Below are 17,861 nucleotides of genomic sequence, written 5' to 3'. Positions count from 1 at the left end.
TGACTTCTTGATATAGAATCTTAGAAGTTGTAAAATGCATCTACACGTCTGAGTAATACAAGCGGAATGAAACTTGAATTTGAAAGAAACAATAGTATGTATATATCATCTAGAGCTTCCTTCAAATAGATCAACTTTTTACAGAACTGTGCTAGCGATTACCATTGATCAATCAAATTTTGAATTTGGGACAAAAAGAGGGGTCATATTTGAACACCCCCTCCCAAAAAATATAAAAGAAAAATCTAAAACAACAGAAAAAATGTAGCAAACATACTTTTCATTTTAATGAACTAAGCAACAGTATTCTAAATGATAGTAAGCCAGGTGTGCTAGGCAAATAAATGTTCACTCCAAAGTAGTAAATCAATTTGAAAGTAGAGTTATATTAAAGGGCTGGTTATTCGGTTCAATCAGTCGCAACTTCTGTTTCAGCTTGCTTGTTATCAACTTCTATTTTAGTTCTCTTGTCATCATCTACTTCTATTTCAGTTCTCATGTCACCAACTTGTGTTTCAATTTTATTAGCTCCCTCATCACCTATTTCGGTTTTCTCAGTTCTCTTGTCCTCAACCTTTATTTCTGTCTTCCCATTATCAGTGATCGCTTCCTCATCAACAAGACGCAGATCAGGATAATTTCTATGGTTCAATGAATGCAACCAGAGAGCCACAGTTCCATCCCTCTGTTCCGTAGAAGCAATATGAGAATATATGTACTTCATTTTGAAATCCTCAGCTTCTTTCTCGTATGCCTTCATTGACAATTCCTCGTGGCTATCTTTCCATTTCTGGTTGTATGAAGCAAAGAAGCACTCATCCAAATATAGTCCTACCTCAGGGGCAGTAGGCACATTAATGTTAACATCCCTGCATTTTTTTGTTTGGAGGTCAAAAAAATAAAGTTAGATGAGCATGACCTGTATATCAAATCAAATTTGAATATAACACAAGCTACAAAGGTAATTACTCACTTCTGCAAAGCTTTATTGATAAGAGATTCTGGTGCACAATTTCTCATGATTGCCACTGCAAGCCCAACCATCTTCCGTATTTGATGAAGCATAAAGCTCTGTCCAACAATCTCACACTTTACAAATTCCATGCCCTCAACAACAACAGTAGTCTTTGCCTCAAATGAAATAATGAAGCGTCGGGCAGCAGGGTCCTCAGCTTTTGTTCTAGTGGTGAAGTTGTGGAAGTTGTGAGTACCTACATAGTACTTCAAGATCCTATTAAATCTCTCTTTCTCCTCCTCACCGTAACTGAATCCGCTTCCTTTGGTAGGCCTATCCTCTCCATTAACTTTCTCTTCCTCGACTATGGCTGTGTTCACTGATCCACCATTCACAGGGGTATCCGCATCTTGAACAGGAACCATAGTTTCAAGATCGGTTTTCGAGTTCACATTGTCAACTAAAACCTTAACCTCATTACTGGATTCCTCAGTTTTAGAGTTCAAATTGTCAACTACAACCTTATCCTCATGACCAGATTCTTCATTTAAACACTTACCTTCTTCACCTTTGCTCAAAGATACATCAATATCCTCTGTCAGCCCAGCATTAACTTTATCGTCTTTTCTGAATGAATCCACATCCATAGCTTCTTGTGTTAGATTGTGCTTTGCATTACCAACAAGCCCTACCACCTTACGACCTCTCTCAGAACACTCCAAACATTTAACAAGCTCATTTCCGGTTCCCAAACTAGCTAGGACGGTCTCTCTATCCCGATGACAAGATGGATCAAGAGCAAACACAGGAATGAGATAGACATACCTCCTGCGGTCACAGAACCTCTTGGCATTAAAAGATGCTGTTACACGCTTGTAACCAAAGATCCGTATCTGATCTGGAAGATTTGAATTAAGGCGATCAACAAGACCAGGGGGGTCAATATAGAACCTGCCTGAAACAACCTGACCAACAGCACTGACTCCCTTATCTGTTCTAGCTGAGCGAGCCCAGTCATACCGTTTAGCAATTCCACGATCCTGTTCAGGGACGGCTCCAGACACATACAAGGCTTCTTCCATGTCACCTTCAATGGTCTTGGCCCCGGGGTTTTTCTGCATACCCTGATAGCCAACGCCACAATAAGCAAAGAATATAGCAATCTTACGACGCTTGTACCTTTTCTTGGTGTCTGTGGCAGTTGTGCATTCTTCATCATCAGAGGTACTGGTGGACATCTTCTGCTTCTTCGGCTCTGGCTCTTCCGTAACAACTAGTGCTGGTGGCGGTGGAGGTGGAGGTGGTGGCAGGGATGAACTTGTTAGAGATGTATCTGAGTTTTCCATTTTTTTAGAACTGATAAGAATTTGGGCAGCAGAAGGCAATGTTTAAAACCCAAAATGTTCAACAACCTGGAAAAGAGTTGGCAGGCCGGTGAACATCTATGGCCAAACCAATGACATCCGCATGATGCCACAAACCTATATACAGCAGTTATAGCCAATACATACAGAAATGAACAAAACCTAAGCTACATTAGCATTCTTTCACAACATTTCCAGTTTTTCGTGGTTCCTCATGAGCTCTTAAGTTCAAAGAAAAAACAAAAATTGAGCACCAAGCAGAAGAACCTATTATTTGCCTTATTTTATTAATTTGTTTTAGCATGTTCATTTTAACGTCAGTTTGAATTGACGATTAACACCCAGAAAAACAGCGCAGAGCAGCCATTTGAAGCTAATCTAAAAAGGCAAAATAGTTCACCATTCATGGGACACACACAGTCACAAACACACAAACACAAATCAAATAATCAAATAAGCGAAATGAAGATTCTGCTAATACTCCAAACGCAAAACTACCGAGAAGAAGCATTACCAGAGAAAAAGCAAGAGAGGAAACAGCGAAAACAGAGGCCACGATGCACGCGAGAGAACGTTAAACCCTGATTTTGAGCGTACAGACAGACAGTTACAGCTTCAGGAAGCAGCGCGCTTCTACTTCTCTTGCAATTTGGGCTGGGCCCATTCTATTTTCCTGTGTAGTTTGGGTTTTTCGTTTTGTTTGGAAGAATTCATCAGATTGGGCTCAAAAGGCCCAAATAATAAAATGAAACTCGCATTAGGGGTATATTTGGAAAAGAAGTAATTAAGCCTCCTATTTATGTTTTAGGGTTACACCATGTTAGGGCAGAGTTAGGGTTTCTCTATCCGCACTCCATTTCAGAAGGAGATTGCTTCAATCTCGTTGATGCTCTCCAAGAACTCTAATCTCTCTCAGTTTCTCATACCCAAAATAAGAAAGAAATAAAAAGAAAAAAAAGGAAAATGTTTCTTCGTCTCTCTCTATCTCTCTCTCTCACTCTCGGTCGGTCGCTGAGTTGATTAGTTTCCCTTTCAGTTCCAATTTCAATTCAATTCAATGTTCCATTTCCATTAATTCATTCTTTCGCTTTCTGGCTCTCTCTTAACTCAAAGAGGCAGTGACGATGGTAGCGGAGTGCGGAACTAAAGGCTCCATCGTCGTGAAGCAATGCTCGCCGGTGGCGGGGCAACCCCACCGCGGTGGATCCTGTTGCAGCCATCCATGGCTGCGTTGGTTTGCGACGGCCTGGCCTCGTGTTGTATCAAATCTGAGCCTCCACAACCGAAACCCTAACCGGTTCTGTTTCTATTTGGCGGCGTGCTTTTAATGCTGTGTTTGGTAGATACATGTGGAGGAAGAGATGTGAAGTGTGTTTTCCACCGAATTCGTGCACTCTCACTCTCTTACTCCACATGTCATCTAACAAACACAACGTTAATCTGATCCATTCTTTTTGCTTCAATTTTCAGCCCTAAGATTATGCCTTTTCAAGTTTTCCCCATTTTTTGTCCCCGAAAGATGGTATTTTTTATTTACATTCCAGTTTTGCCAAGTTGTTTTGTGTTAAATGATTGGGGTTTTGTTAATTTGTGTTATTTGCTTCTCTATCTACTTATTTATTATTAAAGGCTTCAGCTTAGGTGGCTTTACTCAAAGGTTTGTGTCAAAACATCACTTGATTTATATAAAGTGTTATAGTTCTAGATGATGTTCATTCATTTTTATATTATTGCACAAGACATGAAACGGGTATTTTTATAGTGTCCATAGATGTATCTTTTGATAAATAAGATTCTACGGTCTTGTGATGCTGCTGCCATCGTTTATGAGGATGATCACTTTTGTTGATATGCTTTGTCCCTTGTTTACAGGATGTTGCTTCAATTTCTGTTTTCACTTTTTTTTTGTGAGAGATATATTACTTATACCTATATGCTATTATTAAAAAGATGTTAGCCTTGACTGTTATAGTTACTCATTCTTGATCAAGACTATCAGTTACAATAAGAGCTTCATAGTGACTCTAGCATCTATATATACTAGTGTATGTTATGGTTCAGAATAATGCAATATTACACACTGTTCAGTTTTCTCTCAATTTCTATTTTCTTTCTAGAAGATTTTTTATTACTTTCACATGGTATCAAGAGCTTCAATGATCCATTGCTGACAACACAAACTCTGCAAGTTCTGCTGATAGCACAGCAATGGTTGATTGGTTGTGCAAACCTCGCCTACCATCATCAACGCTTCTGCTAACAAGCCTGCCGAGGAATTTTTTTTTTCCTTTTATAAATATAAAAGAAATGTAATTCCCAAAACAATTAAAAAGACATTATTTTCAGGATTCACTTTTTTGTTTTGTTTTGGGAATTACATTTTTTCAACATGGAGACACCTTGCTACCTCTCACATTTTTTTTCTCTCTCCAGATTTACCAGGATAAGTTCGTTATTGAGTTGCTTATGTTCTGCCTAACGCCATTCCAATGAAGATGTGGAAATTATACACGGGATGGAATAAATGGAAGATCAAAACATGGGACCGAACAAAAAGCATCAGGCTTTGGTTGGACAATTTTAATGAAGCTTACTAAGTTGAGAGTGAAAATTGCAATCCATTTGGGTAAAGCATCAGAAAGTCATGTTTTCTTCTAGGGTATGAACTATGAATAGAGTTTGGCATTTGTTGAAACTTTGGATGAGCAGAGCGCCTCCTTGTATAAAACAAGGGTTTTACTAGTGTGTAGATATGTTATGCCTTCTATATGTATAGAAACCACGTGCCATGTATAGAAATAGGGCAGCTGGACAATATAGAAATGTGTGTTGAGGAGCAGCTTTATAAAAACTGTGAAAAGCTGTGATTTGAAGAAAAGTAGGCCCCACATGTTTTTGTGATCAAGCTCTAATGAAAGCTGTGACAAAGCGCTAATAACTAAAATTAAGAAATAATTTTTTATGCAAAATTTTTTGTTCAAAGAGCGTAAATTGTGACCGTGAAAAAAATTAAATCCCTTCTCTAAATTAGGCTTAATAGGAGGCCCATAGAAACAAATAAACCCACGTCTTTTGAAACAAATTTAACCCAGGAAAAAAAACTTTCTTCCCTTTACTCAAAATCAATAGCAGCCCTAGCAGCCCATTCACTCACCAGTACTCAGATCTAGGAATATATAATTGATCGTAGCAAACATATGGTTTATCATGAAAAAAGTTTAATTACTCCGATGATCATTATAATTTTACCAATTTTTTAATTAGATTCTTATATTTTTTCTTTCAGTAAAATTTTGATATTGTTTTAATTTTATAATTAAATCCTTCTTAATATAAAAAATATTAAACTTAATTGAATATTTTTTTGCAAATTGAAAGTATTTATAATTCAAAGCTTAATTAATTAATTCTTTAACCGCATATATCTTCGTAAAAACATTATGTTACTCTTAACATTTTTAACACGAAAAGGACGTCATTACAAACTTAACAGAAGTGTAGAGATCTAATTAAAAAAAAGTACAAAGACCTAATTAAAAATTTCAAAATTCTATAAGGACTAACAGAATATTTAATTTTAAGAAAAGATATTTTAAAAATATCAAAATAGGTAGAATTAATTTACTGAAATTATTAAATATTATTTAAATTATAATTTATTTATCGTCATTATTGATAAATTCACAGCTACTATACCCGCAACCTACTATTATTATTATTATTATTATTATTATTATTATTATTATTCAACACCAAAGTTTTACGTAAATTTTACGTATTTTGATATTTTTAAAATACCTTTTTCAAAATACGTAGAATTTAGGTAAAACTTTGGTGTTGAATAATAATAATAATAATAATAATAATAATAATAATAATAATAATAATAATAATAATAAGTTGCAGGTATAATAGCTGTGAATTTATCAATAATGATGATAAATAAATTATAATTTAAATAATATTTAATAATTTCGGTAAATTAATTCTAGGTATTTTGATATTTTTAAAATATTTTTTTTAAATTAAATATTCTGTTAATTTCTATAGAATTTTAAAATTTTTAATTAGGTCCTTATATTTTTTTTTTTTTCAATTAGATCTCTACACTACTGTTAAGTTTGTAATAAGGTCCTTTTCGTGTTAAAAATGTTAAGAGTAACATAATGTTTTTAGGAAGATATATGAAGTTAAAGAATTAATTAAGTTTTGAATTATGAATACCTTTAATTTGCAAAGAAATATTCAGTTAAGTCTAATATTTTTTACATTAAGAAGGACTTAATTACAAAATTAAAGTAATATCGAAATCTAACTGAAAGAAAAAATATAATAATTGTTCATACCCTGACCCAACGATAATGCCCAGGTACAAATAAAAGGTCCAATCCGAAGGGTTGAGCCTCACTTAGCACCGACCTTCCTCCTGCGAAATCGGTTCTTACCACGACTTACTCTAAAAAAGTCGGGGACGAGAGTTAGCTGGCAGATAAACATTCGTTTGAATGAGTAACTGCCCCTAGAATCTCTCTAACTACTTCCAAGAGCCATATCTTAACCTCCCTGAGATAAAGGGACGGTTAACACCCTAAAAAAGTGGCACTACTTCAACGGTGGTTATTGGTTCACCACTATAAGTACACTGACATCCCTCAGGTATCACTAAGTCCCAATACTCTCTAGACCTGCTCACACCCTTGCTGACTTAAGCATCAGAGTGTCATTGTAGGTACCACCCCCATTCGTTCATACTCACGAGTCGGACGGAGGCCCCCAAGGCGCAGACCCGCTCGAAGGCTTTCTTCCTCAGACGATTGGGTCAACCCAGCGAGTCCAGCCCAACAATCTCCGGTTACCCATCGTAACAATAATCTAATTAAAAATTTGGTAAAATTATAATGACCATCGGAGTACTTAAACCTTTTTTCATGATAAACCATATGTTTGCTACGATCAATTATATATTCCTAGATCTAAGTACCGGTGAGTGAATGGGCTGCTAGGGCTGCTATTGATTTTGAGTAAAGGGGATAATAGAATTTTTTTTCTTGGGTTAAATTTGTTTCAAAAGACGTGGGTTTATTTGTTTCTATGGGCCTCCTATTAAGCCTAATTTAGGGAAGGGATTTAATTTTTTTCAAGGCCACAATTTACGCTCTTCGAACAAAAAATTTTGCATAAAAAATTATTTCTTAATTTTAGCTATTAGCGCTTTGTCATAGCTTTCATTAAAGCTTGATCACAAAAACATGTGGGGCCTACTTTTCTTCAAATCACGGCTTTTCACAGTTTTTATAAAGCTGCTCCTGAACACACATTTCTATATTGTCCAACTGTCCTATTTTTATACATGGCACGTGGTTTCTATATATATAGAAGGAATAACATATCTACACACTAGCAAAACCCATAAAACAAATGCAAGATGTGTGTTGATTTATTTAATATATAGATATGTCGAACTTTTTCGCCCTCATAATAGGAAAGAATGAACAATTATGTTGAGATTTATCTTTCCTTTATGAGTAAGAAATTAGAAAATCGATTTATATATACTTGTTTGTTATTCGGTTGGATTAATTGTGCAACTTCCCAAGCAATATGAAGAATAGTTCTTTACCCTACTTAACTGAATTCCATCTTTACCTGATAACTTATGCATGTGTTGGTCATTTATGCATGAAATTTTCATTCAACACTCCTATGATAGTTAGGTTCACGAAATCAGTTAAAACAATTTAAAAGATTTTAAGTATTAGTTAGTTTTTGTATTTACAATATTTGACAAATTAGCAGGATTAAGATGATTTAGTCATTATTCGAAGTCAAGAATCAATTTGGAGCAGTCTATTTGATATCACTAGAAGATCATGCTTATTGAAAACATATTAACATGATTCATTTATTGATAGTGTATTACACCCGTGTTACAATTTTTAATTTTCTTGACAGACATGTTTTAAAATTAAACTCATTAAAATTAGTAAAAATATAAGCCAATCTTTCCACTCAACAATCAAAGAAGTTAACTAGGATGCTATTGATTCCCTAACTAATCCACCTGTGTTTAGCTACTACAGAGTCGCGCATTACATAGTTTTTTTTTTTTTGTAACTACGCATTACATAGTTACAAATGCGAATGATTCCCCTCTAAGTTTTTTTGGACAAAGTCCAGGCTGGGAAGCCCAACCCGAACCAAACAAGCTCGAGGCCCCTTCCAGCAACACAACGGGACACCAGCACTACGTTCCGCAATCTTCTTCTTCTTTATCAAGGTTCCAACATCTTATTCAAACAGACTCCCAACTATTTAAACAGACTCCCAACTTCCAATGGATCTTATTCAAGGTGCAACTCCAGCTCAATAGCTCATTTTATCTAGCTTTTTTTTTTGGATTATGGCTTCTTTGGACCTCTCTTAGCCAAACACCACCACCTCCTATATTAGTTTGATGCTAACTTAATGGGCAATTGCTTTCCCCTGATTATTGTTGGACTTTTAACCTGGTAGTCAATAATAAAAAAACCCACATACACGAATAGTTTTGAGAAGTTTTTGTCAGAACTCAGAAGTAGTTTCGGTTTAGTGGAACACATTCAGTTGACAACAAAAACAGAAGAAGTACGGATGAAGTGGTGTGACTCCCAAAAGTCCCAAGGCCCAAGGGCATAATTGGAATATAACTTGTTGAATCTCCTATATATTCTTTAGGTTTGGGATATGTGAGAGCAGGATTAGGGTTTTTTACCTACCGCACTCCGCCTCTGAACTGGCTCTGTCTAGTTGATGCTCTCAAAAAACCCTAACTTCTCAAACCTTCCAAAATGGAGTACATAAGGAATGAAATAAAATAAATAAATAAATTAATTACTGTCTTTCTTTCTCTCTCTCTCTCTCTTAGTCCGGTTATCGATATCTATCTATATATCTATCTATGTACCTTTGATTATGATAGCTAAGCTTTTCTGTTTCCTTACTTTCACTCTCTCTCAGTGTCTCCGATCTCAAAGAGGCCGTGACGATGGTTGCGGAGTGTGGAATCGAAGGATCGGTCGCCGTTAAGCAACGTTCGCCGGTGGCGTGGTAACCTAATCAGTTGCAGCCATCCATGGATGGCGTTGCTTTTCGAAGGTCGATCCTTTTGTTGAGCCAAATCTGAGCCTCACCGAAACCCTAGATCCATGCTCTCTGTTGACGCGCTGTTTGGTAGAGATGTATGGAACGAGAGATGGGAACGGTGGGTGGTGGTTTTTTCCACCGAGTTCCTTTACTTCCCTCCCTCGTTCCATACATCATCTAACAAACACGGTGTTAATTAATAAGTTATATGGGATCCGGTTTTCTTTATTTTTCGCCAGATCTATAGTCCATGAAATCCCTAATTTTGTGATTCCTTTTTTTCCACTTGATAACTGTGAGCTTTAATTGTAACAACTGGGATTTTGCTACTTTCTCATATTGATTATGATTATTAACTTGTTTTACTAGGTTGTTCAGGTTAGGTGGCTTCGCACGTGGTTTGAGCAAAGTGTAGATTGGCCCCGTAAAAGATTTCAACTTGCTTGATTAGACTATGAAGGCCTGAAGTTTCTTGGATCCATATTCTGTCATGTATATTATAGGCATAGACATTTATCCTACATTGTATGGGGCTAGTTTAGCCCGATAATTAGATGAAATAACTAGCCCGATAATTGTATTATTCAATTTTAAGTTACGACTTTGTTTGGATTGGATATAGGAAAGAAAATATGAGAGGAAAGAAAATAAAAAGAAAAATAAAATTATTTGTATGTTATTTGAATTAAGAAAAAATAGACCGAAAAAAATAGAGAGAAATTTTTTTGATTTGTATTGAAAGAAAAGTGAGAAAAAAGAAAATTCTAATAATATAAAATTATATTATATTAATATTTTTAATTTATTATTTGTAAATTATAATTTATTAAGGATAAAGAATAGATGTGTAATTTTATTCATATTATTATATTTTTTTATTTTTTTTTATTTGTGAGGAGAAAATAATTTAGTAGGATTTATATTTTTTTTTTTCATCCAAACAACAAAAAATTTATTTTTCATTCATTTTCTCTCCTTTTATTTTTTTTCTTTTTAAATTTTCTCGTTCCAAACAATGTCTAAGGAGTATTTTGTACAATATTAATGAGGGGAAATTTCACTTGTAGCTTTCTTTTACTTGAGAAGGATTAGATATTTTGTTATTATCTAGAACTTCATATGAGTGTTCACCTAATAATAATCTTTGATACTTTTTTCAGTTTTCAGTGTATATGTTTGTTGAGGCTTATGTGATGCAATAATGCAGTATAAAGACAATTTCTTTCAAAACTTTATTTTCTATAAAATTGGTGCCATTTTATGCAATTTAAAATTTAAAAAAGATGAATGCTATGGTGCTTATTTATTAAAAGAAGTTAAAAATTAATATTTAATTTAAAAAATATAAAAATAAATAATTTTTTAAAATTTAAAATTTACTATAAAAAGAAAATTAAGCAAAATTTAGACACTAAATAATAGGCATTATAGAATTGGCCTTTAAAAAAATGCCGTGATTTTTTTACGTTCATAAACTAGAAATATAGGTGATTTTTTTTACGTTCATAAACTAGAAATATAGGAAATTTCCCTATCAATGGAAGTATGCAACATATTTTTTCGCAGGAAAATAATGCGTGTTGTTATAAATGGATTCATTAATTAATTATTCTACAAATGAAGAGAAAAATGATTAAGTATAATTTAAGAATGTTAGTGACAAATCTGAAGGATAGTGCTAGATAATTTGGATTTAAAATTTTGATCTCGTATACATTTGAATTATTGGGTTTGAGACTGTTGAGAGTCTGAGTTATACTGTGGACTTACCTAAGTGGGAGAAACTGAGATGGATCTAATTTATTTTCAGAGTAGGATTGAATGAAAATCTTAAATCAAATTATTGCACACATTATATTTATCGTGATCTACACATTTTTGAGGCTAATTTTTTTTTATATTGTTTAAATATATGTGTAATACATCATTATTGGAAGATTAGGTGTTATTTTTTTGATATGGTGTTTTATTCAAATCAGACGGTCCGATTTGTTTGAAGAGAAAAATAAATTACAAATCGAAAGGTCCGATTTGTTTGGAGAAAAAAATAAACTACAAATCGGAGGATCCGTTTTGCATTTTTTATTTTTTTTATTTTTTAAAATAAAAATCGGATGGTCCGATTTCAACATTAAGAATTTTTTTATTTTTGAATTCACAAATCGGACCGTCCGATTTGTGATTGTTTGTTTGAAAAAAAAAATAAAACAAACAAATCGGTGCATCCGATTTGTACATCCTATACTAATATGAAACACACTTCTGCTCACAGTTTCTTGTTATACACTTCTCTCTCTCCCACATAAAAAATAACAAGCGCATTTTTGACGGGCAAGTAAGTGAGAAGATTTGAGCCTTTCTAGAACTAGTTATCGCACCAGGGGCATAATTGAGAAAACAACGGCCTTAGGCCTATATAACTGTTGGAGTTACACCCGTGCAAAAGCAGGGTTAGGGTTCTTGAGCCACACTCTGATACTGAAAGTGCTATCTATCTATGATGTTACAAAATCCCTAATCTCTCACTTTGATCAAAAAAAAAAAAAAAAAAACAAAGGGAAACATTCATGGAAACTATGAACTGCTTCTGTCTCTCTCTCTTTCTCTCTCGCACAGACGCAGTTTCGATTTAGCATAAGCCTTTTGCTTTCTTTGGATCTTTTCTTATCTTTCGTTCTCTCTCTTTCTCTCTGATCCCAATGAGGCTGTGACGATGGTTGCAGAGTGTGGAATCGAAGGACCGGTCGCCGTCAAGCAATGCTCGCCGGTGGCGGGGCAATTCTATTGCAGCCATCCACGGCGGCCTTGCTTTTCGATGGCCGGTCCCTTTCTGATACCAAATCTGAGCCTCCACTGGAACCCTAACCCTAACCCTATTCTCTCTGTATTTTGGCGGCATGTTGTGAGTACTATGTTTGGTAGAGGTGTATGGAATGAGAAATGGGAAGGGCGTTTTCGGTTGACTTCATGAACTTCCCCTTTTTCATTCCATACATCATCTATCTAACATTGTCTTAATAGATTCAATCCTATTATGTTTATCACCGAACGCAACCCTCAAACTGAAACTATAATTTACTAATCCTCAGATTTTATTAAAGTAGTTATAGACTTATAGTTTAGCTTCATGAGCTTGGTTGAGCTAATTGTCTGAAACTAGTTTAATTTTGGAATGGCTTCTTTTTCATCATAACGTTCATTTTAGGTAGGTTTGTTGGTTCTCACTAAAATGTTATGTCATTGCAGAGAAGTTGGCAGCTACTGGAAATGTTCAATGACTTATAGTTCTTGAAGGCAGCAACTCAAGACCATGCCTGCAATGTATTAAGGGATCTGGAAGAGGATTGGCCAATTGAAAGATTACAATGTACCAGAAGATTGCTTGCATTGAATCTTCCCCAAGTGGTTGCTGCTTGCTACGCGAAGTATATTGTTGCTGTATAGTGTAGACATGAATATGTAACTTTTGGTTTTGCATAAGTCCTAAGACTTAGAGTGATAATTATTCTTTCAATTCAAAGATATTTGATCTTGTGGTTCAATGTAAGTTAGTCAGTTTAATATTAGTATGACAGCTCGATTCCTTGATTTACGATTGATGGTATATGTATATATAATATATGCGTGATTCTGTTTAAAATTTGCCAAATATAATTGGGAGATTACCTTTTGAAACATCTATATGCGGATATATATTGGTTAACGAAGTTAAGGAAATGGCGAGTATGTATAAGCTGATTAACCGAACTAATATCATAGGCATTCTATATATAGTACAGTTTGAGATGGCACACATGATGTTGGAATAAAAATGAAGACCAAAATGTTCATCTCAGTTAGAATTTTGCATTAATGGCCAGTGAAGAGAAGAGCAAACACCAGGTATACCACCAGGGAGAGACCAATGTTGACCTTATTTGCCCGGAAACTTGAAGAGGATGCAGGTTTGGTGGGTGGAGGATGAGCACTTGGTTCATCTTTAGAATTAGAGACCGCAGGAAGCGGTGGATCGACAACGTTGTCAACCTCAAGAGGTGGAAGTGGTGATTCTGCTGGTGGTAGAGTCTGAGGATCAACAGTGCTCATCAGGTCACCAGGTTGAGCTGGTAAGATGGTAGGCACATGGTTTGGATCGCTACATGGGCTTCCTGCAACCAAGAAAAAGGTAACGTAAGAACTTAATAGTTTCTAGGAAAATTTTGTTTCATGTTTATCTCATTAGAATGAATGAAACTAAGAGAGTTGAAAGAGCTAGATTGTGATTACTTACTCATATATCTACTTGCAGTGGCAGGAAAATCGGTCACAATGCCATCGACCTTAGCATTTTGGATAAAAGTAGCCATGGCTATATTAGGATCAGACCAGAAGTCAAATGCCAAGGTTATGAATTCGTTTTTGAGATTATGAACGAATACTGTGAGGTTTGCATCTTTCAATTCCCGGACAACATTAGTCATTCCTGCTAACAATGAACCTCCTCCCTCAACACTAAAAACAGCGCTTTTCACAAGATTCACCGCATCAGCGTACTTCTTAATTTCATCGGCTGTTGGCCTTGGAATGTCACCTATTCTGTCATCAACTAACAACACTCTTTTGTAGGATGGGATATCCTTAAACTTGGTTAACACTTGGCTGTCATCTGATTGGATCAACACTTGCTTTGTGGATTCCTTATCAAAGCTAGCGTTACTCAAAGCACTGCTGACCGTTCCCACAATGTCGAGGCTTCTATTTGATGCAAGGTAGGCGGCGTTCTGTGAGGTAAACAGAGAGATTTAGTTGCAATTGTAGTAGCAGCAACAGATATTAACCATTGAGAAGCACTATATCATGCTTTTCTTGCTGCTAACTTACCTGTATGTTTATCAAAATGCCAGGAACTGCCTTTGTCTTGGCCAATTCCAAAAATTCAGCCAGGGTGACAAATTTACCACTGTTCTTCGCTGCTGGGTTTCTTGGGAAATCTGGGCCTTCAGCATTATAGATTTGAGCTGAAATGATAAATTTATACTTTAAGTTCTTCATTATTCAGATCTTGTGGAAAGTTATTATCAAGTTTAGCAAAGGAATTTACGTTTCAAGGTCTGAATCTCGCTCCATGTAAGGTCAAAGGAGAAAATTCCACTTTTTGCTTGAACTTCTGGGACGGTGGAAGTTCGAGGCATAAACTTTGTCACTGCAGTTGTTTCTTGTATCAGGTCTGCAGCACCGGAGCAGAAGGCTGTTCCATCTTTTGACATTTGAACCGAGCAATCTATAATGTCAGAACCGTCATCTATTGCTTGTTGATATGCTAGATCAGTGCTGCCTGGATAAACACTGCTTGCTCCGTTGTTGCTTATGATCAGAGTTGGTCCTGCAGAAGCAAATGTGTAAGTTTACAGATTTGTGATTGAGGGCATCTCATCTATGGATGCGAAAATTGTGGTTTCAAGCTTAGCAACATACCTTTTTTGGGCAAGCTTTGGTTATTTGCAAAGCATGCTGCGAAAACAATTGTCAGTTAAGGTTAAAGGAGTGTTTGGTATTTGCAAAATGACTCTGAATTGAAGGTAGAAGGATTTGTCATCTCACCGATGGCATTCGATGCTGTTGTTGGGAAATCAGTGACAACACCATCAACAGAATCCCCCTTGTCTGTGAATTGCATGTACTCAGCAGTAGGATCGTAACTGTAATTATAACTTAAGGTGAAGTCATTAGCAAAACCAGAAGCATATACTTCTAGTCCTAATTTATGTGCATCAGATACAAGTGTTGTGGGAAGCCCAAGATAATTGTCTGGCTTAACCGGCCATATGTACTCCTTTGGAACCATTATGGCTGAGGCATATGACTTAATTGCCAAAAGATCCTTCACAATGGTACCATATGGCTGCTTTGTTGTGGGTTCAACCTCATTTGCACCCAGAAGCTGAAATATGATCTTAGTTGTCTTGCTCACTTTCCCGTTGATGCTCTTTAAGAAACCAATCTCTGGAGAAGAAACATAGTTTATCTGATACTGGGTCACCAATTCAACAACCCTATCCACAAACTTCACACCTTTCTGAGTGTAAAATGCTTCATACTGCAGCAACAGAACATTCCATCAATTATAACATTCAAGAAAAGCAAAGCTCAAGGATTTTCAGCTTTTCACATTTGCTACTAAGAAATGATTAAGAACCTGAGCATTCAACCAAAACTTGGGTGGGGACTGGTCGCCTAGGACAGCATCAACATTAAGAACTGGGAGGGATTGGTCATAAAAATCAGGTCTAGTATAAATGGACTGAACCACTGTGGCAACACATAGCAAAAAGGTAACATCAGTTCCAAACCTACAATTTTGTTACATTAATTAATGAGAAAAGAAAGAAATTGTAGATTGACTGAAAGACTCACTAAACACATTCTGGTCAATATCTTTTGCAGTGTAATCGACAGCAAAGTATCCTTCCACATTCTTGCCATTGATATTGTAGGTTCTTGTCTTATTCGGATCGAAAACATTTATATTTGTTGATTTGTCAAGCGTGGTGCCGGTGACACAAAAGGCACCACCATCTTTCGTCAGTTGAAGATTGCACAAGATGGTGGTGTCCTTAGCAAATGCCAATGCATTTGGTGTGCCTTCTGGGAACAGACCCGAGAACCCTCCGCGGGATACTACAAGAGGTTCATTCCCTGCATAATTCACCAATCACCCATTATATACATTTCATCTCCTAGAACCATTATATGATCAAAAGCATCCTAGTATGAGAAACAAAAGTGCAGAGATTACAAACCGCTTAAGGTTGTCCACTTTCTCAAAGGTGGTTTTGGAAGTGGAACTTGTTGGGCAACCGTTGCATGCACCAACAAGGAATAAAGAAACAAGCTTGTGATCATTTTGTTCATTCCCTGTCACAGAGTTTAACCTCAATTTCAATCAAACCTACCCATTGAATCAAATTACAAAGAACAAACAATGATGGTAATAATAATAATAATAATCATTCATATATCAAGTTTCCCACATGTTATATAATTCATTCATTCATTCAATCTCATTTACGGTAAAGTTCTCTCTTCGCTTATCTAAAGAATAGAGATCAGAAGGAATTAATTTAATTAAATTTGATGACACTATAAAGTAAACAGAAGTTAATTCTATGAAACAGTAGATGCGTACCCCAAAATGTATACTCATATCTTGATTTATTCGACGAAGGAAACTGGCATTCCCCAGAGTTTTTGATGAGTAAAACCCTCGAGGGAATGTGATTAGGAAAATATAAGAGGAAGAAATAAATTGGTGTCTAAGATCAATGCAGAAATGAGATTCTATTTTTCACAATTTAAATCCACACAAATTTTCACGCATAAATAGCTGGTTAGTATTTGTTTTCTAGGGACAACCAATCCAATGTCATTTTTGGAATATGATTTTTCATTATTTGCTGATTTTGGTTACTCTTGTTCAATGTTAGTTTTGTCAAACTGAAACTTTGTTGCTAACTAACCAAAAACTGAAACTCGTTGCAAGTTGCAACTGACACTTTTGGATTTCAATACTTTAAAATACCATGCTTCCTTTTCATCCAACTCATTATTATTATATTCCCATATAAGTGTATAACTACGGTCGAAATTTACATCCATCATATCTAGTGTCTAACTTTGTTTATTTTGTTCATTTTATTAAAAACATCAGAAAATTGCAAAACATTACATTGTTTCGATCCATCGAGAAATATTCATCAGGATAATGTAAATTAAAATTGATATACTTTGATATAGCGGACCATTAATTAACAAAGTTTTAAGAGCAATTTAGCTTGTTAAGATTGACATATATCTTTTACCGAATCCTTCTTAATCTTGAATTATATTATTATAATAATATTGAGATATTATATATTATTTATGTGTTAATCTTTTTTAACAATATATTTTTTCTCATTAATGAGATTTTAAAATTTGAAAAGATCTCAGTTTCCTATTTTAATATAGATATCTCAGTCTATTTAAAGATTTATCAAAGTTCTCTTCCATAAAATTGAATATTATCAAAAAAAAAAAAAATAGTGAAAAACACTACTCACATTTCAATGGCTTCTCCTTCTCTCTCAGTTTCCTACGCCCTTCTTCCAAGCATTCAACAAACAAACCTCATTGATGACGATGATGATTCTATAACCATTGACCGAAGCATCTTCAATTTATCAGAGAACAAGCGTTATGAATGGAATAACATGTTGGAGGGACATGTTGGAGCATGGTGTGTTGGTTATTCTCATGGTTGGATTGTACTTTTGGATGAGAATGGAGTTCCACTTCTTTTAAACTCTTCTTCTTCCACTACCATTAACCTATCACCTCTTCCCTTTCATTCTTGTACCCTGTCAGATATTTTTACTTTGCTGAATACTTAAGAAAAACCTTCA

General features: G+C 35.3%; 2 protein-coding genes across 5 annotated transcripts; both read right to left on the bottom strand.

The window, feature by feature from the left end:
- Nucleotides 1–78: 78 nt before the first annotated feature.
- On the bottom strand, nucleotides 79–2,967 carry LOC112723415 (uncharacterized). 4 transcript variants are annotated; one of them, XM_025774793.2, is made up of 3 exons: nucleotides 2,834–2,967; nucleotides 974–2,367; nucleotides 79–869 (listed from the first exon to the last, which is right to left on the bottom strand). In XM_025774793.2, the coding sequence occupies exons 2-3, from the start codon at nucleotides 2,299–2,301 to the stop codon at nucleotides 410–412; spliced, it is 1,788 nt and encodes a 595-aa protein (XP_025630578.1). In that variant the 5' UTR covers nucleotides 2,302–2,367; nucleotides 2,834–2,967; the 3' UTR covers nucleotides 79–409. The 4 variants fall into 4 exon arrangements, with proteins under 4 accessions (XP_025630578.1, XP_072064082.1, XP_025630580.1 ...); XM_072207981.1 differs by having other exon boundaries at nucleotides 974–2,288; nucleotides 2,834–2,937; XM_025774795.2 differs by having other exon boundaries at nucleotides 974–2,311; nucleotides 2,834–2,931.
- Nucleotides 2,968–9,052: 6,085 nt separating this feature from the next.
- On the bottom strand, nucleotides 9,053–16,723 carry LOC112723413 (glycerophosphodiester phosphodiesterase GDPDL7). Its single transcript, XM_025774792.3, has 10 exons — nucleotides 16,607–16,723; nucleotides 16,221–16,335; nucleotides 15,835–16,116; nucleotides 15,617–15,729; nucleotides 15,022–15,517; nucleotides 14,896–14,931; nucleotides 14,522–14,803; nucleotides 14,302–14,438; nucleotides 13,712–14,201; nucleotides 9,053–13,589 (listed from the first exon to the last, which is right to left on the bottom strand). Exons 1-10 carry the CDS (start codon nucleotides 16,622–16,624, stop codon nucleotides 13,291–13,293), a joined length of 2,268 nt encoding a protein of 755 aa, XP_025630577.1. The 5' UTR covers nucleotides 16,625–16,723; the 3' UTR covers nucleotides 9,053–13,290.
- Between the last annotated feature and the right edge of the window lie 1,138 nt (nucleotides 16,724–17,861).

This window comes from Arachis hypogaea, chromosome 11 (genome assembly GCF_003086295.3).
Source record: "Arachis hypogaea cultivar Tifrunner chromosome 11, arahy.Tifrunner.gnm2.J5K5, whole genome shotgun sequence".
In the NCBI taxonomy this organism is placed as follows: domain Eukaryota; kingdom Viridiplantae; phylum Streptophyta; class Magnoliopsida; order Fabales; family Fabaceae; genus Arachis; species Arachis hypogaea.
This window is presented reverse-complemented; position numbering and strand designations above follow the sequence as displayed.

Bases quoted from the DNA above. Each gene is read 5' to 3' on its own strand.
- LOC112723415 (XM_025774793.2), bottom strand. From the start codon at position 2,301: ATGGAAAACTCAGATACATCTCTAACAAGTTCATCCCTGCCACCACCT. The intron at 870-973 runs GTGAGTAATTAC...AAAAAAATGCAG, and splicing joins ATCAATAAAGCTTTGCAGAA to GGATGTTAACATTAATGTGC.
- LOC112723413 (XM_025774792.3), bottom strand. The intron at 15,518-15,616 runs GTTCTTAATCAT...CTGTTGCTGCAG, and splicing joins AGTTTTGGTTGAATGCTCAG to TATGAAGCATTTTACACTCA. The intron at 14,202-14,301 runs GTAAGTTAGCAG...TTTACCTCACAG, and splicing joins GCATTTTGATAAACATACAG to AACGCCGCCTACCTTGCATC.